General features: G+C 37.9%; 1 protein-coding gene across 1 annotated transcript in view; it reads right to left on the reverse strand.

Annotated features, from left to right (window-relative positions):
- KAT6A (lysine acetyltransferase 6A) overlaps positions 1 to 26880 on the reverse strand; it is a 48585-nt gene extending 21705 nt beyond the window's left edge. Inside the window, exons 1-8 of the mRNA XM_086477033.1 lie at positions 26842 to 26880; positions 25958 to 26728; positions 5785 to 5893; positions 4835 to 4950; positions 4494 to 4575; positions 3569 to 3704; positions 1561 to 1874; positions 242 to 360 (exon numbers count right to left, since the gene is read on the reverse strand). Of these exons, the coding sequence (XP_086333159.1) occupies positions 242 to 360; positions 1561 to 1874; positions 3569 to 3704; positions 4494 to 4575; positions 4835 to 4950; positions 5785 to 5893; positions 25958 to 26560 (1479 nt within the window). The 5' untranslated portion in view covers positions 26561 to 26728; positions 26842 to 26880. The remainder of the gene's footprint in view (positions 1 to 241; positions 361 to 1560; positions 1875 to 3568; positions 3705 to 4493; positions 4576 to 4834; positions 4951 to 5784; positions 5894 to 25957; positions 26729 to 26841) is intronic.
- Positions 26881 to 27413: the final 533 nt, after the last annotated feature.

Here is a 27413-nt window from a genome sequence, read left to right on the forward strand (position 1 = left end):
GATGCCCACCCTAACCTCTTACGCTCACTTTTATATTATCATTCAGCCCTTTTGAGGTCAGTTCCCCATTACCCTCAAGCAGCAGAAATCAAGCACGTTAGCTTCTATGACAGGCTGACTCATCCGGAGTCTGTATTTCTTGTTGGTTTTTGTTGTTTGGGTGGGGTAGGGTTTTTGGGTTCGTTTAAATTTCTTTTACAGATTCAGTACTTACTGCCAGACACCAAAAATTTAACTTTACCTGCAGTGCTTGTTCCTGAATATCTCTAAATAACTCCATGTCTTTTTCAGTTAAGATATCCTGGCTCCCAAAAAAACGCTCCTCATTTTCCTGTTTTCCATCCCAGCCATCCTGATTGTCTGTAAATAAGAGAGAAAATTGTCTTCACCTACATTTACAGAGCAGTACTTGCTTTTTAGTGCAGTGACAAACATCCGGCTGTATTCAGACACTGTGCCAAGTTTTTTTGATGGGATTTTCTATTCAGATTTGGGACCACAAAGGAAGAACCAGTTCTGGATTTGCAACCATGTAAGAAGTATTGTCATATATTTAACCAGGTCCAAAACTCACCACGTAGACATTCATAGTATCATGAAGGCATCTGTAATAATGAGACAGTTTTGGATAAATGGCTTACCACTATGCCTGTTTCTCACAAACAAGGATCACAACTATTTAAATGCCCTATCTGGTGCAACCGAAACAAGAACACTTACATTCAACACCCAAGAAACACCCCTTCCACAAAAAAAGCAAACAAAATCCACACAACACTTCATCTTAACCCCCAAAGCATTAAGATACATTATTGTTCTTCCAGCACCAGCCAAGCTAATGCAGATAACTATTCTAAAGCTGTAAAGCTTGTATGTTATTGTGGAATATTTTCCACTGCTCGCTTAGGAACAAGTCACACTACAAAACTATTCAACAAGACCGTAAAGATCTGAACATAGAGATTAAATGAAGGCCCAGTCATAAATTAATGTTTTCAGCTAGAAAAGAAAACAAGGAAAGCAGAACTGCTTTCAAAAGAAGGGATGTTCTCCAGCAAGAAGGTGCCAAAATGCACAAAACAGGCTTCTCTATGGCTGAAAATTAAGAAACATTTGTGTGCAAGCCTATACCATAGACCAGAAACTCAATGGTCTGTCAGACTGCTTTTAATTATCTGTTTCCCATTTCACACTTCTACCTTGCTGTTCTTATTCTCATTAACCAGTCCCTACATTATGTCTTTCAAATGTGACATTCTTTAGCATATTTCGTAAGGCTACCTGCGAGCCCCTCATTACCAAAGCGCATTTTGCCTCACAGTAATCATTTGATTCCTCATTACACATTGCGATTATATATAGAGAGGCAAAGGTATCTAGGATCACTCCCCTTCTCCAACTGGTATTCTACCTCAATGCCCCAAAGATAATTGCATTTGAGCGTTAACTTTCAGCTCAAGGTTTCCAGCCTCTAACAATTCTAGTCACTTCAACATCCTAGCCTTTGAACATTTTCTTCATGTGCAGGATACTTACATTGGCAGGGTGAAAAATCTTTACCTGTGGGCCATTCTGAAGTGCTAGATTTCCTGGTACCCTTTTTCCTGATCCTATACTGCTGAGAATAATCTACCACTTCCCCTCGAGCTTTTCGTCCATCAGGGGAGGGAGTGAAGAATTTAGTAAGGCCATCTATAAGCCCTTTGGTTTTCTTGTTAAACTTCAAGGTGGTGCTGCCATCTCTGCAGAAATCCAAGATGTCTGCCTGCTCCAGGTATCCTCCTTCTGACGATGCTGACTGGCTAGACAGAGCTATCTTACGCTTCCGACCCCGACCAGGGCCAGTTCGAACTTTGCTGAAAGGGCCTTTTGATCTAAAGACGAGAAAGGGAAAGATGTGGTCAGAAGATCTGGTAAGGTCGTTTGTTTTGGGTTGCAAAGTGGACCACCACCTAAAATACTTATTTATCAATCACACAGAAGCTAAACATGAACTTAAGAATTTAATAATAAAGGAGTAGTCAAGAGCCTGCGTACCCTAGAGGAGGCAGGATTCTAAACATCTCAGTAGAAGTACTGTACTATTTTTCTCCACACTGAACATTAGGTACAATTAATTTCAGTATAAACAATAGATTTTCACCAAATTTAATACATTAAATTTTAAAACAGTAGTCAGAATGAATCCATTGCACAGAAAGTTTCAATTTATGCAGTCATTAAACATTTACACCTGTCATTTGTCAAAGTTGTCGTAGTGATAGGAAACTGTCTTAAAAGCTACACAGAAAGCTAATGCACACATGACACATGCATCAGCTAAGAAGCTATACCACTGATGGTCATCTTAGCAGAAAACAGTGTTGATCTCCAAACGGCTGCCATCTTTCAGGACGGAAATTTTAAAACTATTGAGATAACTGAGTATTTAGCACTTCTCAGAGGGATTGCCCTAGATTGACTGCTGTTTCAGGAAGTTGACTATTTTTAGCTACAATCTTCGCAGCTACAGAGGATAGAAATAGGCTGCTTTTTCCTAAAAAGACCAACTAAGCATCTGTACATAATTCTGTGGATATTTTTTGCAAGTGAGATGACAGAACAAAGGCAAAAAAAAAGTGACTAAATGATCAAATAAAAATTAAGAGAGACAAAACAGGAATAGCAGATAGCTAGCTTTCCTTTTGCCCCTCTGAATTATAGCACGAGTTCCTCTAAACAAAGGTATCACACAAACTGAAAAAAAAAGTAGGATGTTTAAGAGAGACATTCCCTCTACATTTTTAGAAGCATTAAACTTCGCAAGGTTTTTTTTTTTTTCCAGAACGTCCTTTGGTGCTATTGGTTAGAATCAAGTTCAACTTTTTTTTTTTTTTAAGCTCATCTGATGCTTAAAACAGAAGTTCTTGTCCCCTGCACAGTCAATAGCGCTGCATCACGACAAGCACTGACCAGCAACCTTAACTCAAGGAAATTGCTCTGGCTGAAAAGTTTTCCAAAGAATTCCTACCCAGCCAAATCCAATTCCCTGATAACTGGCTGCCCCACAACAACCATGACAAGGCCACACAATCCGTCCCAACACAACAGAGTGCTCCACAAATGTAGAAACATGTGGAATGGAAGTAGAAAAGGGCCACATATTTTCTGTCAGCAGTGTCAGAGTAAATATACGTTAAACAGCAACCACCTCACATGCTTTATTGTAGATTACTTAGTTTTTCTAAACATCAGAAAGCGTTCTTGAGAAAAGCAAAGCAAAACAATTATGCTGGAAGAAGCAGCCATCCAGCAAAACAGACTTGACACAAACAGGAAAATTCAACTATGACTATAAGGAATAGTTCAAAACTAAACAGTAAGTTATTACAAAGAGTCAAAAATATAGGCAAAAAGAAGCACTAAGATTACTTGTAGTCTTTCAGAGCACTCTTCAGAAATTCTGTATTAAAGAACAATGAAAAGCTTTTCATGGTGAAAGAAATCTCACAGAGTAGACCAGAGACTTCCAAAAAACCTACTGCCCTATAGAATCTCACACCTTACTTCTCCTTATAGAGACACTTACGTTGCATTTTGATTCTTTAACCTGTTTTTGGGACGTCCTATGGGGTTAGCATAGCGTCGTTTTATCTGTGCTGCCTTCTTGTGTAAAAGTTTTCTTCCTTTCTTCCGTGGCCGACATATTTGACATATCCACATACCTACAAGACACAAGTCCCCACCACTGAATGCAAGGGACATCTACATAGGACAAAAAGGGGAATTACAGGCCCCAGGCCTTCTGACAGAAAGGGCAGGAACAGTACCAAGGGCCCCAATTATCACATAGACATGTAAGAAAAATTATGTATATGTTCCAGCAATCTAAACCCAAGTCCAGTTACTTTCTCACAGCCTACTCCCCTGTTCCAGATACACTTCCCACAGCCATACAGGAATTCTCTTTAATTCGTAGCACATCATCAGTAAACCATAAAAAAGTATCACATTTAATTATCCTACATTCTGCTTACGACTATAGGACTTCCAACCATCTTCTATAGAAAAATTTTCTTCTAACTACCAAGGAAAAATCTTTCATAGATAATCTGCTTTCTGATAGAAAAGAGAAGTTTGTTTGTACTCCAGGATTCTCTACTGTCCAAACGGATAAGACTTCAAAAACTTACAAGCCCTCTCTTTCTTTCGTACAAGGCCATTCATTCAAATAGAAGCTGATAACTATAATCTGCAAGGATCACTTCTATTTCCTCAAACCTCAAAGATTTTTTTCAAAACCCTTCACACACAGTAATGTACAGGAAGCAAGAGACAGTGGAAAATCCGGATGTGAAGCTCTGACCCTTCTCTAGTTTCTAATACCTGAATAGCAATGCTCTAAAGAACAAGTTAAATGTAGCTAAAAGAGGACCAAATACACGGAAGCACTTTCTACCCCCGATCTCTTCTAACACCATCTTAAATCACCCTTTTCATCACAAAGTCCTCACCTTTTGGCATCCTGGTAAGAGGGGGATCACAGCATTCCATGTGAAAGCCACGGTCACATGAATCACAAAATAGCATGTTATCCTGTTGAAGACAGATAAAGTTAATCTATTTTAGATGTGCATCAGCATCAAGCCCTCCATCAATTTGTCACTATCTCAGGCAACATGCACGTAGTTTTCAACTACAGACATATCATGGTATTTCATAGGTCTCAGAAAAACTACCAGACTCAAACAAAAGCTGCAAATATTCGACTTCAGAATTATTTTATTTTGTCGTTTAACAGAACATCCACAAGACTGATTATCTCCTAATTCAGTCCACATTCCACTGTACTCACAGCATTTTTGCCCTGATCTCGACAGGAACTGCATGTTTTGCACTCAATACACTGCCATCGCAAGGCTTTCACTCGAACTGTCAACTCTGGAGAGAACTTCAAACAGGACGGATGACCTACAGAAAAAGGAAAAAATTATACCAGTAAAACAATTCCACTGCTGTTAATGCTCACAGATAGGTCACAGAGAGATTAGTTTATCAATTACATATTTCCATGCAGAATTTTGGTTATCCTGATACTCCTATTTTTAGGTCCTTCTATTCTTATCTACTTATAACACAAACCCAATACCCTAGATAGCAAGCGGCAGGCCCACATACGAAAGAACACCAAGATAATTTTTCATAACTGAATTGACAAACACAGTAAACCTGGTCATTATTAGCACATTTTGATAGGACAAGGAGTAATGCTTTTTAACTAAAGAGAGTAGATTTAGACTAGACATAAGGAAGAAATTTTTTACAGCGAGTGTGGTAAAACACTGGCACGGGCTGCCCAGAGAAGTGGTAGAAGCCCCATCCCTGGGAACACTCAAGGTCAGGCTGGACGGGGCTCTGAGCAACCTGATCCAGCTAAAGATGTCCCTGCTCACTGCAGAGGGTTGGACAAGATGACCTTTAAAGGTCCCTTCCAGCCCAAACTACTCTGTAATTCTATGATTTTTAAAGAAACCTTCCAGGAGCCAAATTAATTATTTGTGTTAATTTAACTGTCTCCCCTACGGGAGCATAAGATTCAGCTGAACTAACTGTATTATATGCCATAGATGCATAGTCCTCATATGTATGGGTCAGGAGTAGTCACTACACTAGACTGTCTCAAGTGGCAAGGTTATTATTAGATGCACACTCCTCATATGTACGGGTCAGTAGCAGTCATTAAACGAAGCTCTTCTGTCTCAAGTGGATGTGTTATTACTAGCAGCACTGTAAATGGTCACCTACCACTGTTGCCACAGTCAGCACAAGAGATGAGCTCTTCAGGTTTCTTCTCCCGATTTTGCTCTTTTGTACCAAGGCAGAAACTGCAGATTGGAATTGGTTCAGCAACCGGCTGTGAGGAAAACAGACAATAAAACACTAAGTATATCAAGGGAGCAAATCATAACACACAAAATCACACAGACATACATATCACATGTAAACAGTACGTAAAACGCACAATGATTCACAGATTTTTAGTTGGTTCTCACCATACAGTACTGCATTAACTGTAACCTGAATAGAAGTTAGAATTCCAAAGACAAGAGACATAATCCCAGGGACTAAGCAAAAGAGAACGGAATTCCAGGGCTAGGGGAAACTTGGAAAAACAAACTGGGAAAGAGGGCTATAAATGAATACATAACTGAATGCAAAGTTAGAGAGAGTTGGTGCCTTAATCTGTCAAGAAATGAATGAGCTATGAGATGATGCAGTGGTAGAAAAAAGGCACAGATGACCACAGAACACAGCAGTCTTCAAAATTCCCATCAGGTATCCAGAAAGCGGTAGTGCAATCATCAAAAGCACTTGCAATACATCACCTAGAACAAATACAACAACTGTACAACTATTAACATGGTTATGAAAAATGAAAAAAATTCTCTTGTATGAAGTTCAGCAAGTAAGCTTTCAGCACTCAAAAGCAGCAGATGAAATGGTTTGCTCTCTGAAAAAGTTCAGGGGCGTTAAAGATTATGTAGGGAAAAAGATGTATTTAAGATCAGCCACAACACTAGCAAAATAAAAAACATATTAACTAGCCAAGAAAACACTTGGCCTGGAATAAAGAGGACGTTTTTAAACCAAAGGACTGACATTCTAGAACAGCTACTCAAAGAAGTAGCAAGTGCAATAACTGTTTTGAAGTGGCACTTGATCAACTAATGAGAGGGAAAGGATAACCTTATCTCCAGTAACATTAAGTGCTAGATTTCATAATCTAGCAAATTCTTTCTAATTCAATTCTGCTTTTTCCAAGACAAGTCTGTGTTTTATAGTTTTCAAAGGAAAGATGTAAGCAAAATTTAATTTTAAAATATAACAAAAATATGCTAAAACCATTTTAAACACTGGAAACACAAAAAAATGTTAGATTATGGTAAGTTTTGAGACACGTTTTTTTATGTAGTATCACATTAAAGTTAATTATTTCACACATACCTTTTTCAAAGTATATTATGCAGCTACATGTGCACATACTGTTAATTATTGTATGGAAGCATATGCCAGAAGAACTTCAAGGAATCTTTACTCTGGCTAAGCCAAAGCAACAGCTATATCCAGAACAGTTTCTTGCAGAGATCAGGTTGGTTTATATTACAGTAATATAGAAACTTGAAGTTTCAAGCTCTATCTTTACTCCAGTGTACAGATCCAGTATACTTACAGACTGAGGTGTGTTCCTTAAAACATCTACTAGATGGAAACAACCAGAACACCTTAGGAAATTTGCTATTTCAGAACTAAGCCACACAATGTGGAATGACTACTTCGGAATGAAAGCCTAACATTCCTCAGTCTGAATGCAAGCATTTATCTTAGCCTTTGGGTAAATCCCAGACGATGTTGAAGAGTAAACTAATATGAAACCATCTGCCCATCAAACTATTTGTCTGAAACACATTCACAGGTTTAGTTAATTGAAGGATTCCAGTTTCCGGTCCTTTTGAGAAAGGGAAAAAACAAGACAACTGTAGATAGTTATGTCAAGCACACAAATCGTTAATAACCAAGTGGGAGGGGAAAACTAGCATCTTCCACAAGAAGTACCTTTCCAGCCATAGTCACCATAGCGGTGCTGGCTAAAATTGGCTAGGTAGGAATCCTCCTACATGGATCCCCTGTCCTCTTTTATCCTCTCCCACAGAGAGGGGACTGACTGTACACAAATTGTTGTCTTTTTGTTCATGACTGGACTCCAGGTGCCACGCAGCTAGCTGCTAACAGTCAGTATGAGGCTTACTAGGGGGAAAAACTGCATATTAAGGGTCTGTCAGTGCTTTAATTTCTTTGGAATCAAGATTTCAGGAATTACTTTTACCCTTTACCTTCTGAGAAGAATAACAACTGGTTCTTCTTTTTTTGCTATTTTATTCACATTTCAATACAACACAAAGTAGGTAAGCACCATTATTGCCTTTTTTTGAGACAAGAAAATGCTCAGAAAAAAATCCCTTGCATAATGTTAGCGAGCAGACCAGCATGAGAACTAAAGAATGCAGCGAGCCCTGTCTAGACATCTGCTGGTCCTCTCTGAAAGAAATGCAATGATCTCGATCTACCACAAAGTTGCAGTAAAAAGGTTTAGAATCCTTTAGAATCCAATTTGACATGTTCATTCATCCACTATATTTGGTCATATATTAGGTCAGTCAGTTAAAATAAAAATTCATTTAAAAAAAAAAAATTTACAAAACTCTTAGGCTTCTTTTATATAAAGCAAATTGTAACTTCCACAAAGTGTGGTTTTGCCAGAAATGGACTCAGTGAACATAATTTCACATCCCAGAATAATTTGTTTTCCTCTCATTTCAGTCTGAGGTTATACAAAGTTTCATAAAGAATCTCAACTACATTGTAACAGTCTTTCACACAGAAGCTAAAAAGGGGCACTCATCCTTTCTAATAGTTAAACTTCAACATGACCAAACATTCGACAGCATCAATTTTGCTGCATGTATGGCTAATTCTTACTTTCTGACACAGTCTACTGATTTTTAACTCATAATTAAGAGCCAATGCCACATTGAAGTTGCAGTATTGAATGCTGAGGTTTACGTTGGGTATTAAAAAAATTAAAAAGGCAATGAAACAGAGGAAGGGTTAAGAATGACAACCAAGCTATTCCAAAAACATTTATATTACTCTACACGCTTCCATTTGCTTTGACGTTACCAATTCAAAGCAGAAATAATTAAGCAAATGAAGACTGACAACAATACAAAAAGAAACCATGATCTAAAATCCCAGCACTTCCTTGCTCTGAATATAGAATATTCTCACTGATACTGTAATAGAAGAGAACAAGCACAAAACATTTTTTTTCTTAATACAAAATGGACAATATACTTTCAGAACTGAAATCTGCACTAAATTTCAATCTAAATTGCTTACATATTTCAAGAAAACATTTATGGCTTTAGTTCAAAGGGCTGTAAAATGATGAGTTAATTCAGAGACCAAAATTGAGTTAATTCGGTAGCTGAATATGCCTACTCCGCAAATCTGGATATACAGAACTGAACTGCTAAAGATAAGTTCACAGAAATGCTGTCCACTTATGGTTACAATTAAACAATCAGAAGAATTTCATTTTTCCACTATATATGTGATCACAGTAGCACTTGGGAGAGACTATTTATTCATGGAGAAGGGCTGTACCCCAATATCAGAAGAAAAAGAAACCAGGCAAATTGTATTTGCAATGTTTTTACCACCTCTTACAGATTACATCAAGAATGCATTTGGTCTAACATCTGCAAGTGTAGTGAAATTGACTTAATTACATGGTCACACCTTACTAACTGTGTTACTGAACTGCAATATAACCACAGACATTAAAACTTTTGGCACCATTTAAAGAGCATATAACCACCATTTGGTAATTATGTTTCTTCGGGTTCTTTGGGGGGTTTTTTTGAGAAATGAAGGAGAAGAGCTTTACTACTTCTGAAGGAGTCATACACTACGGCCCCTGACAAAGTGATGTAGTTTGAAAAATTGAACCCCTCACAAAGCATGAAGTGCAGATGGGAATTTCTTCCCTCTAGTCAATGTCACAAGAGACACCATAGAATGAGATAAATCACGTGAAAGAAAACAAGAAGACTGCAAGACTTCTGCGAGCAGTATTAGGTGTACATGAAAGATACGGTAAGAATTAACAAATTATTATTGGGCAGCAAGTGAGAAAAATAAAGAGAACAGAAAAACCTACAAGAAGGGGAAGGGAGAAACAAATGATAAAAGGCTCCTTGCAGGGAGCAGATGATAAAACCGTAAATTATTCAAAAAAGGAGTGTTTCCTATCTATTATTGCTTTATGTTTTTAAATATTACAGACAAATACAAGAAGAATGTAAAATAGAAATTAGATTATCGAGACTATTATTAGGATTGTATGTCTAGTTCCAATATTCAACTAACAGCAGGATATGGACATTATTTTCAAAGGACAGATAATAAAATCACTTAAGAATAGATGACCTACAGAAATTAATATATTCAAGAATGACTGAGAAATGAATTGCAGACTAAATGTAAGTATTTATACATGAAAGAAATATAAACATATTAACATACATAGAGAGAACAACCTTTCTGACAAAGTAATAGCAGATGAACCAATTCCTGACTGTTAGATAGGCACAATCCTAAAATAAACTATTACTTTCAATATGCAAGTCAAGTAACAAAGATAAAACAAGAGAAACCCATAACCAGGAGATGTTTAGATAATGATAAGCTCTTTTAAAGGTATTATGGGTAAAGAATCCTAAGGACAGCTTTTCTTACAAAAGATCACAGAATTATTACTGAAAACATAAGAAAAGCAGAAATATTCCACAAATACTTGTTCTTTGTTTTGGGAAAAAGCTACTGAGGTAATCCTTTGCATGATGACAACAAGATGCCCTCCCTGGCAAGCCTAAGCAGTTCCGATTTAAAAATCCCCCAAAGTCACAGTTCATATGCCAACAGCTGATGCTACTTCAAGCCATTATGATGCTTACTAAAGATGTCTTTCTGTACATCTCCCTAAGAAACATGAATTAACAGCTTAGATGCATTAAATACATCCTTTCTGCCAATGCCTTCTTACCTAGTGGGAAACCTTGTGGCACTGAACACTGCAGTCCTATATACTTACTGATCAAAGAACGATAGGACAGTAAAATGAACTAAAAAAAAAAAAAAATCAACTGTTTAAAGGTATTATAAAGAGATAATGTACATTTAAACCTATCATATACCTTGAGCAATATTTACTACACTATACCAAAATTCACTTGTTGGCCCAAACTTGCATTTAAATTCTAGGTTAGCCTCTACCTTGAGCTCTGGTTGATACAGTTTTAGATGACTTGCACATGCCCACATATTTGAATCTCTTAACAAGCGCGTGCAATTCATTCATATAAGAACGGACATTTCACACATGACAGCAGCTGTTTCTAGATACCAGTGATACTGTTACCCACTGAAGGTATCAATCCCTTTGACATCAACTGCATATTCTGCACATCTTGGTGGGCCCAACGCTGTGGTTAGTAGAAGTCATCCTGAATTATTAACTTGCTAAACTGCATACAAAGCATATTGGAATAGTTTTGCAGAGCAGAGTAAGACTGATGGCAATTTCACACCTTTTGGCACAGAAAAGCCAGCAGCAATGAACAGCAGTATCACCCACTACATTGGAGTATATCCACTACATTGGAACATATAAGTGACACGTCAGTCAATGTCATTTCTTGAAGCAATCTGATCAAAGGTCTGACAGACATCCAAGCTCAGAAGAGACTATAGATGGCTATGCCCCTCTGAGCAGTATTTGGAGCTACCACCTTCCTCCTGATGGCACAAACCACTAATGCCATCATACCCCAAAAAGAGCACCAAGCAAGTATCAATTCATCAGTGCAGGCTACATTATTAGCATCAGTGAACATTGTTGGGACCTCCACTCTGACTTTTTGATCTGCGAGACTACAATTTTTTTTTTCCTCAGGAGGAAACCATACACTTTGACCCACTGTTTCTTTTTATCTGTCTTGAACTCCGAGTGCTTCTTCCCCTGTAAGAAACTGCCACAGTTCTTAGAAATCAAAGCCTAGGCGTTAAACCACTTACATAACCTGACACACTTTAAAGAAGTCTGAAGGAGACAGTTTGTCTTCAGGAAAAAAAAAAAAAAAAACCCACAAAAAAACCCCCAACTACCATACCTATTTGTAAAAGTATCTGGACATGGATACTTTGGAACAATGGATTGCTGTCAGAATGAAATCTTCCTGAGCTGCAGTCCTCCATTTTTTTTAAAGTACATAAACCACTTGCTACTCTCCAAGCCTTTTAGCTGAAGGTTTTACAACTGCATCCTAAAAAGCATGTTAGTTTCCTGCTCCTTTAATTTTCTCCCTCACCTTCCCTGAGAAAGGCTAGTACAGAAAGAGACATAGCAGAAAAAATAACCCAGAACTTTAAGCAGAGGTCAAGTCCTTGTGTTTTGTTTTTGTTTTAAATAAGAAGTGCTTCACAAAGTTAGTATTTTATATTATACAGTCAGCAACATGGCAATCTCAGAGACGCCCCCTGACAAAAGTCTGCCAGAGCACAAATTATGTAATTTACTAACCAAGAAATTATATTTTCCTTTGGAGCAAGAGCTTACTCCAGGCATCAGTACCCCAAAGCGTACTCACTCTTTTTCCTGGCCAACACAGATAGCTCCGCCTTACCACAATGATGACAACAATAATCTCTGCTTGTCTTTGCTTTGATTTACTTGGCTGTAAAAAGGAAACAGTATTTCCCTTTCTCAAATTCTGATATGAGAGCTCAATTTCAGCACGGCAGTTACACTGAAACTGAACAACTCCAATGTTTTCATTGTCATTTCAGTTACTTTCATTCAGCTGTGTCTACGCACTACTACTGGATATTAACTGGTATTTTTCTTTTAACTGTCTGACTTGAAGGGAAAACTGTGTCATCCAGGGGAGCCAATCATTTCACCGAAATGATACAGAATTTTATTATAATGTAACAATATGGCACAAAAGAGCAGTGAGCATGAAAAATAGGTACAACCAAGTAAGCTTTTGTTTGATGTGTTTCAGACTGCCATCCTGCTTCAATAAGGATAAGCCTCAAATTACTAGTCTACGCACTTTCACTTGCATGCTTTCCTTTCGCTCATGTCTACACTCCATTTGTATTTGCAAGTCACTTACTAAACTGCACTTAATTATTTTTCTATTCTCCTTGTACATGCTTCTATCCAACTTCACCTCCAAAATCATCACGTAGCTGCAGCAAAGTATGACATTAGCCAGGAGAAACCTAATTTGTAGGAAAAGATGACTTACAAATAAAGCTCATTCAAGTAATCACGTAACCAAACTTTACTGATACTCCCATGACTGCCATACAGCGTTGCATCAAGGAGTCTGCTACAACTCTGTTTCACTAGTTGTAGTAATATACTTTGTTCTTGTATTTAAAAAAACAGCACTACTAAGGCCCCTGCAGACTTGTATATAAGTTATGGGAAATTTACTGTATTAGCAGTTCAATCTGAATTATTTCAGACGCAATGATAGCTTCATATGATTAACACACTGTCCAGCTGTGTGACTGAGGTAGTTACAAAATGCTTATATGACTCTAATAGCTGCATATACTTCATGAAACATTAGAAGACACGAACAACTATATTAGTTATGGTTCTCCCTATCTCTTATTTTTCTATAGGTTACCAACTAGCAAAGCTCAGTAGTGAATTTCATTAGCTGTCTTGCAATTTATTTTTTTCTTGAATAGAAATACTTTTCTGCAAACAGGAGGAGCAGAAATTATATACCATTGCACTGAAAAAAAACTTCCCCAAACACAGCTGGTCTCATCTAATTGGCTATCCTACATCATTTGTGAAAGCAAAGCTGGAACATTCATGCAACTTTTCAGGGAAGAAGTAAACTATTTCATGTATCCTCTGCAGGAAGTTCATGAGCAATTTATTTAATCAAAAAGAATTTTATAGAACCTCTGTACAGTCAACATTCTAAGATAGTTTTTCTTACCTCTTCTAGCCGGCATTTGTGCACGCCCTGTTTGTCCCTATAGTCCTTCAAATTTGGATGTCCACATGTGAACACTGTCTAGCTTTGGAAGAACCAGGTCAAAGACTATCCTTCACAGCTTCAATGTTTCATGTATTTACCACCTTTGACAAACTGCAAACAAACACTTAACCACATTTAAAAAACAAAGCAGCTAGAGTTTGAGGGAATAAAGGATGAGATTCTCCTAGAATTCAAAATGGTTTAGAATAATTTATTAAATTGGAATAACTTTGAATGTGGAAGTCGGGCTACTCCTCCAAGGCTTCTGCGTGAGACTGTGTTACACTAAGTATGGAGAGATTTCACTGCTGCTGTGTTTGTTCAGCAAAGAACATCCTGGCAAGTGAAAAACGCAAGCATACAATGAAAGATTCGTGAAAACAAGACTGGAAGCAGCCAGCTCAGTTTCATACTCCAAATTTTTGGCAGACATTCAACTCCTTCTGCTGTTTTTCTCGCAAGCACATCTATCTGTGTGATGTCACCAGATTCAGCGAGGGAGGGAGCCAGAACAAATTGGACTGACAGTGTCTTACAGCCTGCCAGCCTCTCAGCACATGTTGTTACTATACAAAGGATGTCTAGAAACCAAACGTGCTGCTCTACAGATTTACAGACTGTACCCACTCCTAAAGGCGACTATGGAGAAGTTCCTATGGAAAAGCTGGGGCGGGGGGGGGGGGGGGGGGGGGGGAGGGGAATTTAAAACCTCAGTTTTGGACAATCCACCTGCTTTGTAGTCTTCTTAATTTAGGAAAAGTGAGGTAGGATACTCACCAAAACTCACAGGCAACTCTGTAGCCCACACTGCCACAGTACACTGAATGCACTTTACTTCCTGCAGGTATTTTAATACCAGAGGCTTACTAGATACCAGGGCCATCTTTGCCCCACCATCACACATCTGCTTGTAGTAGTCATTGTAGTTGGAATCGAGTAGGTGTAAAATTAAAGTTAGTGTAAAAGAAACACACACATTCACATCAACTTTTTTTTTTTTTTGCCTTTGCTTTTTAAGACATCTTGAATGTGAGCCCTCCAGAGAGAAAATCTACCACAACTAGTATTTACAGAACCATCCCCACTACAGTACATTTGCTTTTTAGCTAGGAAGTTATCATCCAAGAGCACCGATACGATGGCTTCCGAAAATTTATGCTAGGTAATATTTTTTGGTGTGTCTGTTTTTAAACAAGTGACAAACCATTACTCCTCAATTCAAATAGCCCATGCTGTTGCAAAGGTCTGCCTCAAATGCCGAAGCTACTGGAAAGAGTAGATGAACCAGAAAAGCCAGAGGGGAAGTACAACCTACATCACGTGAAGAATATGATTTCAAACATGAGGAAACATGTTTCAGTGAGCACGGCATCACAAAGCCTGGATTCCATGCCTTCTGGATCAGTGACTGGGGAATAAGATCGCTTCAGTTCCATGCCTCAATAAAATCAGAACTAATGAATTTTATATTACCAATGTAATTTTACAAATATTTTGTTGTTGTTGTTGTATATATAGAAAACAGTATAATATTAACTTGTGGCAGCAATGGGTTCAGTTTTTTTAACCTGGTGAATGACTCACCATTCCCCTTCTATCTGAGCTACCAAATCACATTTCTTAACATTGCCTCCAGACAGTATGGTGAAGAAAAAATATGAAGCAACCGAGAGTAAAAACAAGAAATTCTTTAAAATGCTCTTTGTGCTCAAGAAAACAATGCTAAATATATGTTAATAGACACATGAAAAACTATTACAATAACACATGCATGTATGTTTGCCTGTGTCAACGGATATTTTGTCTCCAGTTCACTTAGCTGAGTCTCACTTGAAAGAAAGAAGCATATTTACATGGCAGAAAGATGACCTAAAACATGAGGCTACATTAAAGCACGTGTAGGGGAGAAAACATAAAAAAGGATACAGAAGAAACGACAAGCATGAAATACATACCTCTTCCTAACAGAAACATAAAAGGGTCATTTAAAAAGAAAAATCAAAGGACATTCAAAATAAGCGCTGCTGTTTGAGGAAGGACTATTACAACGAGGAGAACATCTGAAATGCGGCCACAAGAGTAGAGTGAAGTGTGGCAGTTAATAGCTTAGATATCGGTGCAGCATATACAAGCTGAATTCTACGCAGTGGTTATGACATCTGGAAACCTACAAAAAAAGGCAATGTGGATACTACTTGGGACTGACATTCAAGCTGAAGAAATTTCCTCACTATTAGACACGCACATGACATGATAAGAACTTTACAGAAAGTCAACTGGAAATATTTAGACAGTCAATCTTTAAATGACCTCCCCAGAGCTAACAAGTCCTCTAATCAGAGGATTAAAACAATTCAAGATTTGCACATCACAATCAGAATCACATGCCAAGACTTCCTGCTGGCAAACTGGGGGAGGGGGGGGGCAGGAGAGAAGGGAGGCTCAAATTTCTTTATTTGCAGTATTAAGAAACTCTCTTTATTTGACACTGATTCAGGAACCTGGCAGTTCAACTTACTGAAGGTTTCTTTACCCAAAGCTATATCCTGTAAGGTCTCCCCTATACTTTGTCCCAGCTTCCTAATTTTCAAGAAAATAAAGCATCCTGTCTTAGGAGCAATGGATGATTATATAACTCAATTTTAGATCAAGTAATATTCCTAAGAAGTCATAGATTTCCACAGCTGCAAAAGCAAAACACATCCCTCAAATCAATAGAAAACTAAAATCTTCAACTCTTCTCACTGGAAAGTTTGCATTCCATGATACTTCGGTTTTCACAAAAAATAAGGAACTTTGGTATTGACTTTGACTTCTAAAAACAACAAATTACTTTGGGGAAGAGAATTTTGTAAAGACACAAGTAATTTTTGTGTATATAGGTAATTACTCCATCTTTAAATACTGTATTCCACTTCAACATTAGCCGCATCCCTAAAATACTTCAGTTCAAAACCAAACATGAATGAATAAAAATATTTAACACAATGCAGGGGCCCACATAAACACGATAACAGAGAAGGCACAAAAGGAACTGTGAATGAGAATCTAGTGCATGTTAGAAATATCTGATACAAGGCTGCTATTTGTATTTTAGTCAGGATACCCAGACAAGTGTAACTATGGGACCAAATCCTACCCATTTTTTGAAGCTCTACCACCCTGAACATGAGATTGGAGGGAAAAAAAAAGAAATGCTCTGCATATAACTCTTCACTACCAAATCCACTGCTCAATATAACACCCTTGACAGTAAGATTTAACAAAGTCTCATGTTCTTGACCCACAGTCCTCATTCAGTGCTAGTCTCCTTCCCCGCACCCCGTGCAGTTTGCACAAGCATAGATCATTGCTACATGAGCAGCCTTATACAGCAAGTGTGGCAGAAACCCAAACAGGCACAAATAAAACCTTTTTCCAAACAGGTCTGCTGCTGAGAGACTGCCTGTACGAAGGTACCCTGAATTTGCAAAACCGAGTGAAGTCTGTGCTGAAGTAAGGCAGTCAGTCACTGTATTTTTACAGATGTATATTTAAAAATAAAAAAATAAAAATTGGTAGCAGCACAAAGCAAGTGCATCTACTTTTTCCTGAGATCATGCTAAAGATTTTGCATGCATCTTAATGATTAGAAGCTTCTGAAGCTCAGTCATTGTAACATTAAGCAGCAGAATTACTTTCTTTCCTTCCACACACACCTTCAAGGAATTCACTACGAGTCCAGACAAGTTCAGAGATTCAGCACTCCAATCAAAACACCTCATTACTAAATATCCAGGATTGAGTCTCAGACTGAGGAGTAACCTAATGCCTGGGAGAGGCTGTATATTTTTGAAGAATTTTAAATTAAATCAAACCTACACACACACACACACACATCTAAAAGCTGTATCTGTCACCAGTTTTTCTGGACTTGTAAGATTAGATGGGACAGTCTAACAGAAATGGGGAGAAATACGTAGAAACGGTGATTTCCCAATAATTCAGAACTTGGTAATTCAGAACACCTTTAGTTTTAATACAATTTCTATTCTACACAAGTATCTAATTTCGTACCAAGATCCATAATTTCTTCTATCCAGTCTTCAGAAATACAGTGAACGGATAGAGGCATTGATAATTAAGTTTTAGTAATTCATAGGTCTTCCTAGAAACCTGCTTGGAAGATACAGTAGTTTCAACCCAGAATTCATTGTTCATGCATAGGTCCACAGACTGGTTAACCAGCCTTCAAAAGTAACTCAAAACAAGCCAATATATTACCAATTGGATTCTGTTTGCTATGCAAGGGTCATTCTTTTTGGACACCCTTCTCCCTCCTTTCTTTTCAGTCTCACTGCAAGTCTGGATTTACCACAATACCAGTAACAATGGAAAGACTGCCAGATTCTTGGACAATGAAACAGGTAATTTCTCATGCAATATCTGAAGCAGTATTAGTAGCTGTTCCAAGGAAAGGTAATCACACAGGCAGAAAAAATTGGTGAGGACAGAAAAATTAAGTCAGATTTACACAACAAATAAAGAGAAAACTTAAATAGGAGGAACAAAGACTAACATGACTTACCACAACTCATTAGGATAAATTAATTTTGAAACCCTTTAATGAAGCAAGTAGGAATAAAACATATCTACCCACCTACTCCACAGAGGATAGAGGTCAAAAGACTCAGCAGCCTGTCACACATAGGATTTGTTTACCACATTTTCTGTTGATTGCATATTTGTACTTATTTTAAGAACATGGAACCTATCTTTCAACTAATATGACATTACTTCATCTAATATTTATACTTTTTAACTTGTTTTTCCAACCACCACTATGACTTAAGATAAAATTGCTGGGAAACTAGGGGAAGGGCAGGGACAGAATTATCTGCCCTCATTCTCTCTGCTGTTTCTTCCCTTGCTACATAACAAAGCTAACACTGGAATCAACCTGTTGTTTATTTAGCAGCATTCTCTATCATCCACCCTCCTCCCTGTTGCACTATACTTTAAAGTTCTATAGTAAATAAGGTTCCTTTACTAACCAAACTTCAGAGATGTGTCATTCCATATCTGTCAACAATCTCCAGGACAGAAAGGAGTAACAACAGGGATCCAGCCAACATACCAGACTAGTCTCCTCCTTTTTAACCAGCTATCCTATGCTCAGCTTATGCTGAAACTGTGTCAGAGAATGGTTAAAAACACTTCCTCCACAGTAGTAACCCATTGATGTAGGTACTCATCACAACATCTTCCCACAGTTACAAACTTTGCCAAGTTACCATTACCTCAAATACTGTCAGAGCCCCTCTTGGTATCATTCCGCACCGTGTCACCCTGAATGCACTGTCACATAGCATCCGTTCATAGCTGGCCATGATAGTAACTTGCTTGACATGCTTCCATGACATGCTTTCATTTGCTCTATTGCTAAGAGCTACTTCACCTGTTCACTAATCGAATCAATCAAGTTCAAAGTAATTTTTTAGCACTAGAGTTTCCAAAGTTACACAGACTACAGATGGAGGCCATCTGTTATCAACCATGATTTTTTTTTTTAGGCAGAACTACAGCCTTCTCTTCTACAGAACCAGCTGGAAGAGAGTGAATCCTAATCCTCCTCCAGCTGGGACCCAAAGCTTGAAGGGCATCCTTGGACAGCAAGGGTGAGCTCTCAAAATGTAATTACAATGCTCTGGTTGCAGATCATTTAGGTACTCCACCCAAAACAAACCAATCCACAAATAACTTCCTTACCAGTAATGGTACAGTCCTTTGCTTTAAGACATGGAATTACAGCTATTAACCTAAAACAGACACAATATAGCAATAGATATTGTATGCTTAAAGGCCTTCAAAACAACTATGATGCCCTCAAAGCCTATGAACTTTCTAAAAAGATACAAGAAGTTCAGCTTCATATGATAAACACAAGTGCACACTGGGGTCTAGAACTCTTATTTGCAAGAGGGAAGGCCTAAAGGATGCTGCATGCGTAATAACCCACAGTTGAAGTGATTGATAAGTACTAACAGATATAAATAGCAACACAAAACTAGGAAACAGACATGCCTATAAGCAACGCGTGAGACAGCAGCACAGGGAATCTGCTTTAAGTACTCCTCCTATTTTTCAGCCACAGAAGTTTTCCTCATTTTTTTTTTCAGGAAGCACTTTCAGAATTTTGTTTTTATACTCACATCTGTACTATAGGACAATATTAAAATATTTACTTAAAGGTTGCTACAGCCAAATCCAGTTTTAACTGACATAAAAGACAGTTTCAAGGACAGTGCAAATGGAGATCAATTAATACCATTTGAATTTTCCTTTTGCTTGTGCAAGGGACAGTCCTACTATTGTCCTGAGATCAAATTTCAAATGCTCTGGAAACATCTAACATGTACATCAATTATTTCAACTTCTCCTTCAGTTAGCTGATGTGTTAACATATTGTTATTCTTTTTAAGTAATAACAATTTTACAAAAACTCTTATAGCCTTTTAACCTGTGTTCTGCAACAAAGGCCGACAAAACAAAAGCAGAGCAAGCTGTCTTTACCTAGAGCTTCCAGCCTTAAGACCTGCATCTGACTATAGTTTAGTTCCTCACAACATACCAGGAAAGAGCTCTTAAACAGTCCTAGATATTACTGTATGGCAGTAGTCTTGTAGTACTGCAGTAATTCTTGAATTGTAGTAATACTGTATTAACTATTACACGGTACTTGTTAATTGTAGTCATACAGCAAAAAAATCATGCAGAGACGACACAAATGGTAAATTTAATTCCCATCTGTTAAATAAGTTATCACTATTTTTGTTGACAGTGAATGGTTAAACAGAACATGCAGGGTAGTGAAAGAATACACCTCAGCATTTTGGGAATAACGGTTTTAGCATTTATCAAAACCAGCTGCCTTAATAAGGTAACAGAGTTTGCCTGGACTTTTATACAAGCACTGCCTTCTGACCTCCCACATCTTCATTGGTTTTTGACTAAAGCTATTATCCAAGCAGTGGCTGGGTTCCTCCTTCTAGCTTGACCACCATACTACACAATTTTAAAATCATGCTAAATGATTCCAAAGGAAGATATACCCTGCAGTAAGCACTGCCATAATATGCAGTCATAATTTTTTGTAATCTCAAAACCATGAATGCATTTGTTTTGTAATGACTAAAAGACACGAGTAAAATTTTTAGCATGTAGCTAATACACCATGACCTTTATTTGTTACATAAATAGTACTACCTTGTGCTTTGCAAGTCACGAGTATTGCCTTATTTTACACTAAATGCCAACTTTCTAAAACCAGATGTTTTTCTGTTATGCTTTTGTAGTGTCAACACAATACGACTTGAACTACTAGGCACCATAGGCCCTCCAAATACAGGCTACCGTACCAATGAGAACTGTTCAGGAAGACAACCCAGGGCTTTCCAGAACAACATAGGTTCAGTGAGCTCTTCTGTTTCAACAAAACAGCAAAATAACGAACCAAAACAAAGTTATCTGTTTCAAAGTTTCTGATCAAAAGACTCTTGAAGTATTGCAATCCACAATCCTTTCCCCCAACATTCTAAAGATGCAGCACACAACTGTATAAAAAGTTTCTCACAATTAAATATATACTACGCATTTGATAGCCTTATATAAGCACCAGATAGCTATTACTTTTCAGGCTTCAAATGCACAAATAGAGCGTATCAATCTAAGTGACTATAAGAGAGACACATCAGTCTGTCTTGTCTGGCAAATGCAACCCACCTTTTGTGCCAAAAAGTAAGCAAAGAAATAAAGGTAGTAGTGGTGCAGATAAAATAAAGGTATAGCACGTTGTAGGGATAACTCAATAGCATGCAATCAAGGCCTCTGATGATGTGCCAGTTCACAGTAGCGATAATTAAAGAGGCTACTGCCCTGCACTGCCCTCTCTGTCCCTTCATCAGAGATTCTCTCCCTCCAGTACCAGCTGAATTTCACAACACAGAACATTAAGTTAAGCCAACAACTTCATTTAAAAGTAATAAACTGGGCTACAAACCACAACAGTTGAGGAGCAAAACACCACTTGCTTTATCTTTGCAATGGCTGTGGTAACCTCTGGCAGAGATGCAAGGTGCCAGTACAAATAAGATTAAACTTCCCAAATCATCTCTACAGCACCTGTTCCAATCATGAACAAAAAACCCCCCAAAACAACCCAAAACTAAAAATGGTGGTGAAATATCCCAGAAAATTTCATCAATATACTAAGTTTTTTCTGCATACTCACGTCAAGCCTTTCTATTCCCAAAGACACCTCAATAGCCAGTATACGTTAAAACAGTATCATTGTTTATTCCGTTTAGCTTTTATAAAGATGACAAAAAAATTCTGCCCTCACCTATCTAAAGATACATGGCATCCATTTAAAGGTAAGTTATGGTTTCCAAAGCAGCACCAAAGAATTTTTCCTCCCACCTCAGAAAAGGTGTTTAAAATAATAATTAGTAGGAAGTGTCAAGAAATAAAACTGTTCCTCTGAACAAATACCAGTATACAGCAATTTTTCCTCAAGAAAAAAAAAATAAACAAAAAATCCTGCTTCAGTCTGCATGTATACTAATTACACATGAAACAGAAGTGACAGTTATACTTTACAGAAATCTTTCATGCGCATTTAATCAGGGCTTTACTGTAGAAATCGCACTGTAACAGTGGGATTACTTGTTTTAGAGTCCAGCTTGCATGGTATTGCTCATTCCTACAGATGTCCCCGATGGATGGTGGACTCAGTGCTGAACGTTCTTTGCTCCATGCTTATCACTTCTTTGGCTGATCTAACATGGGAGGCCCAGCATCTACACTTCCTCACTTCCAGCCACGTTGAAGGGATAGTGCTTGCCTGGTACTTACCCAAGAGGCAGCAACTCAACCGTCTTCTCTTTCATTACAATTTGAGTATGAACTCCCTCTACTTTTAGGTATTGCAACAATTTGCCACACACCCCACACCTTCTTTCTTTCCACAATAGAGGCAGGTATTGCGAATCTTACCAGTCTGTCACCTATCATAGAAGCAACACTAAAGTCAAGCCCAGCGTTTAGTCCAAAACATCACCAGGAATGCAAAAATAGCTCTTAACTGCAATTCCCATTTTAGCTTCTAAACTACAGGAAACTGAAAGGGCCGCTTCCCTAAAGCCTACACGAGTGAAGGCACACATAGCGATTAAAACTGAAATTAAAGAAAATTCTTGTCAGCCACTGTCACTAACAGATAAGCAAATTTCAGCACTGAACTCTGCCCATCAGCAGGTTTTTTTTCCTGTTTGTTTCTTTTCCTCCAAGTAGTGTTTTTAGGCCAGGGATTTCAAAACCATAATGTCAGCAGCATGTCATTACTACCTGGTAAACCATGATAACTTGCCAGTTTTTCTGCCCTTGAATGCTAGAATGTGGTATTCGCAGAACACTGAGATAAAAAAAAAAAAAAAATCTGAAAAAAAGCCAGTATTTACTAAACAAAGCTTCTATAGTGCTGCTTTATGTTTATTTTATTTAAAAAAATGAAGTTTCAACTTCCATAGACCTCCTGCAAGGTACTCTGTTTCACAACACACAGGAAAATATCCAGATTTGAATGTTCACTTCTAGGCATCGAAACAAAGTGACACTACTGTCAGACAGACAGGTAAGCACTTGCAGCTAAGTGGAAACTACATTTGAACACATGAAAGGAAGAAATATTACACTTTTAAGATTCATAAATTTGGATCATATAGTATACAGAGAGTTCTTAAATGGGTGTTAAAGACCAAACAGTGCAAGAATAAAAGACTAACAACAGTGAACAAGGGGCAGGACATTAGGATTTCTCAGGTTTGGGAGGTCGAGCTTTTGTTCATGTTGTTGCCAAAGCTTTTGTAAGAATCAAGAGAAACATTGTCACAATACTCCCAAAGAATCTGTACTGAATAATTCCATTAAAGAAAAAAATGAAAAAACCCAACCAAAAAACCCCCCCAAATCCCTCACCACTCTGAAGCATCCAGTACGCCAAGAAAATTACTACAGCATAGTAAAAGCCTTTTGCGCCTGCATAACTGGTTGAAAATTAACACAAAACAGTAGAGTGAAGGAAGATTATCATGCTGTCTGTATTTAAAAAACCAAAATCATACAAATAAACAACCAAAACCAAACAAACTGACTTAAAAATCCTGCGGGATAGGAACCGATCTTTTGGCTTCCACTGACTTTCCAGTTAATTAATGCTAGCAGAATCTACATAGATGTTTTAATACCATATCTTCAAAATGACTTAAGAACCTATTATGAAACGCAGCACAGAGATGGTACAAGAAGAGCATAAACCTAGGATTTTAAAAGACACACACAAAAAAATAAATCAGAAGAATTCACTGAAGAAATCCCTTGCAAAATTTCTACTATAGCTACTGCGTATTCTAATGTTACTAAGATTTACCTTTAGTATTACTTTTAGAGTTCAATCTGCTTCGAACTGAGCAGGTGGAAAGGAATTAGGGAGCATATCTAACAGCCCCAAATGTACATACATATACATGTGTTTATATTTATGCACACGTGCACACCCGAGAACTTGATACGCATATTTTTCCAGGAGACAAGAAACAAACCTCAGACCAAATTCAGTATTTATAGTAGCCCATATTATCATTCACCACTCTGATATATCCCATTTTAAGAAAATCCCAGGAAACACTTCATCCAAAAGAATATCAAGATGGTCCTGAGCTTTTACACATTACAGAAGACCGAATAGGCTGCAAAACATACTGTGTTATTATTAGCAGCTAATATTTTCCACCGTTATTCCCACTCTCAAACCAACTGCCTCACGTTCCAGGCTTGTTTACATCCAGTTTTCATACCATTTTACAGCTATACTGATTTCATTACAGATACAGTTGGAGAAGTACATAGGAAACATTTGTAGACAGAACACTCAAAAAAAGGATAGAAGCAGCTGATGGAATTTTCAGCGTAGTAATACTTTCTTTGTACATTGCAGCAGCCCACAACACAGCGCTCTGACTAGTTAAGTACTGTGTCCACAGTAGAGCTCCCACAGTTAAATTAGAACTTCAGAGAAACTGGTGACAAAGCAGCTGTGCACATTTTTTTTAAGGAAGAAGACTCCTACAGTAGTTTTAAGTCTTCAAACCCTAATAGATCATAAAAAGCAGCCCTCTCACCAGAAAGCGAAGCTGACTTTAAAAAAACATGAGCAGCATACACTCAATGAACTCATCCCTGAAGAGGATCTTTACAACAAAAAATTGCCAACATTGCTGAAAAATTTAACCATTATGAATAGAAAAAAAAAAAATTCACATTCTAGAAGTCCCAGAGACTAGTAGTGCAAAGATAGGAACTACTAGCAAACTGGTCTTCAATAAACAGAGATAGATTTCCGTTTTACTCTGCTTCCACAGTAGCACAAGGACAGGAAAGATACTGACTGGGTATGAATTTCACTCGAACAACTTCCATCTTAAGGTTGGAGTGGAGAGTCAAATACCTTAGGCATGCAGAAGGATGGAAGAAAGGAGGGGGAAAAAAAGCATAAAAGTAAGAGAAAAACAATAGAAAAATACTTTGGTTTGTATAATGAATTATATTAAAGATGGGTGGGGGGAGGCACACAAAAGAGAACAGAAGGCCATGAGAGCTCATTCCAGCATTTCCATGCTCTCTACATCCTCTGATTTCACTCTGCTTTTCAACTGCTATATCCTATATACCTGTTCTTCCTATTTCAAAATAAAGCTGTTCTGGGACAGAAAGTGATTTTTTCATTGTGAACAAAGAAAGCGTCTACAACAGCATTAGGTGGCAAGTGCTAATCAGCACTTCACTATGTTATCTGTATTCAAACAAGAAGCCAAACTGACAGCTATATGTGAAAATGTGAAAATAAGAGATGATCTCAAGTTTGCTTTGCAAATCCACCTCACCTTAAAGTAAAGAGGCTTACTTCCTATGTTTTGCTAACATAGCTACAGTAAGCCTGTTATACATTCAATTCTGTAGTGTTAAGAGGCAAATTCCCCACAGTAGTTCACTTGCAGTCTTCACGTCCAAAGTACATATTATGCGTATCATATATCATGCTTAGATTTTTGGACACAGCAGTATCCTAAATGCACATTAGTAATTTCTAACTTACAAGATGCAAGTTAAACAAATAATTGACCTCAAATCTCAACTCTGTATTGACACATTTCATCAGTCACAAGAAAATGCCCATGCAACTTGGGTCTTACCTTATCTTTTTCATGGGGAAGGAGACACACTGGAGGGAGACAGGAAAGAGACTCAAAACTCTCCTTCGCATCAGCATTAGTGGTTGCTTTAGTGTTGAGCTGGTACAGAGGTCCATCTTTAAGGAGCCTACCATGGCCAACAGCACGTTTGACAGCTAATCGTAATTGCTGGTGAAAAATGGAGGCAGCGCTACCTCCAAATAATGCAGATACATCTTTCTGACCTTTCAGAAAGCGTTCGATGTTCTTCAAGGATGAGCCACTAGACTCAGCCAAGCCCTCAATTGCCCGTTTGATAAGTTTATTCCAGTCCACGTTTGGTTTACCATCCAACTTGCCATGGTTCCGAGGCTTTGGAAGTGCTATCCTCCCAGGATTATCAGGATCCTTGTAGGAGTTGAGACCCTTGTTGGAGACTTTTAAAATAGTTCCATCTTTAACACTCAACTCTAACTGTTCCAGAACAGTTTTGCGATCCAAACCATGCGAAGATGACACTGCATTGCATATCCTTTCCTCCGAAGGACGCTGTTTTTGCTTCTTTACCTTTTTGATTGCCTCCAAAATCCACTCTGTATACAGCGGGTTGGCGAGTTTTACCATGGTGAAGAATTCTGTATATCCATAGAGTCGTTATCCTTTATCCCGATGCTGAACGAGTTTCACACGATGAGAAAACAGATTCTCGAATGATGGGAACCAGCTAACCATAGCATACACGTTTTCTGTTCTGAATTACTCCTCCTTTCTCAAACATTATTTGTTTTCACACTGAAGAGAGGAAAGCAAAACAATTAGAAATTTCCTCATTCTTTCCAATAAATCCCATAACAGCTTCAGAGGAATTTTTTCCACAAAGGTATAAAGATTTCACTATATCTCACCTCAGCTTCTGGTCTGCACACTCACAATCAGAAGAACTGTAACATTAGGCCTGGAAGAAAACAAGAAGACAGATGTTTCCAAAGAACAGTTAGGAAAAAAAAATTAGCAGCCAACATTAATTCATTAAACACACAGCAGAGTTTTAATCCACTACTACAGTTCTCAAACACTGAAGCAATACTTAAGGTTTTATCTTCACTACTAGTTAAAGCATGCTTTAACAATGACATAACTCTGTACAACCTAGCGAAAAAAGCGCCTTTCTCACTTCAATCCATAAGTCAGTATAAATTCTATACCAAGTTTTGTATAACCACTGAGCGCTACCTAAATTAAAATTCGGGGGGGGATGACACACCACAACAAAGACCTTAGAAAAGCATCAGCTCTCTTCATTTCTGCACATGGAAGACACTGTCTGAAAGTTCAATAGAAAGCAGGATGAATAGCCAAGAGTCTTGAGCAAACAGTAAGAAACTTTCAGAGCGTAATCACAGGTCTGATTCCCTTCTGCTAAGAAAAACTATGACAGTCGTTCCATCAAGAAAAAAAGTGAAGAAACGCAGCTGGA

The sequence above is a fragment of the Leptosomus discolor genome, chromosome 23 (assembly GCF_034619465.1).
Source record: "Leptosomus discolor isolate bLepDis1 chromosome 23, bLepDis1.hap2, whole genome shotgun sequence".
Taxonomy (NCBI): domain Eukaryota; kingdom Metazoa; phylum Chordata; class Aves; order Leptosomiformes; family Leptosomidae; genus Leptosomus; species Leptosomus discolor.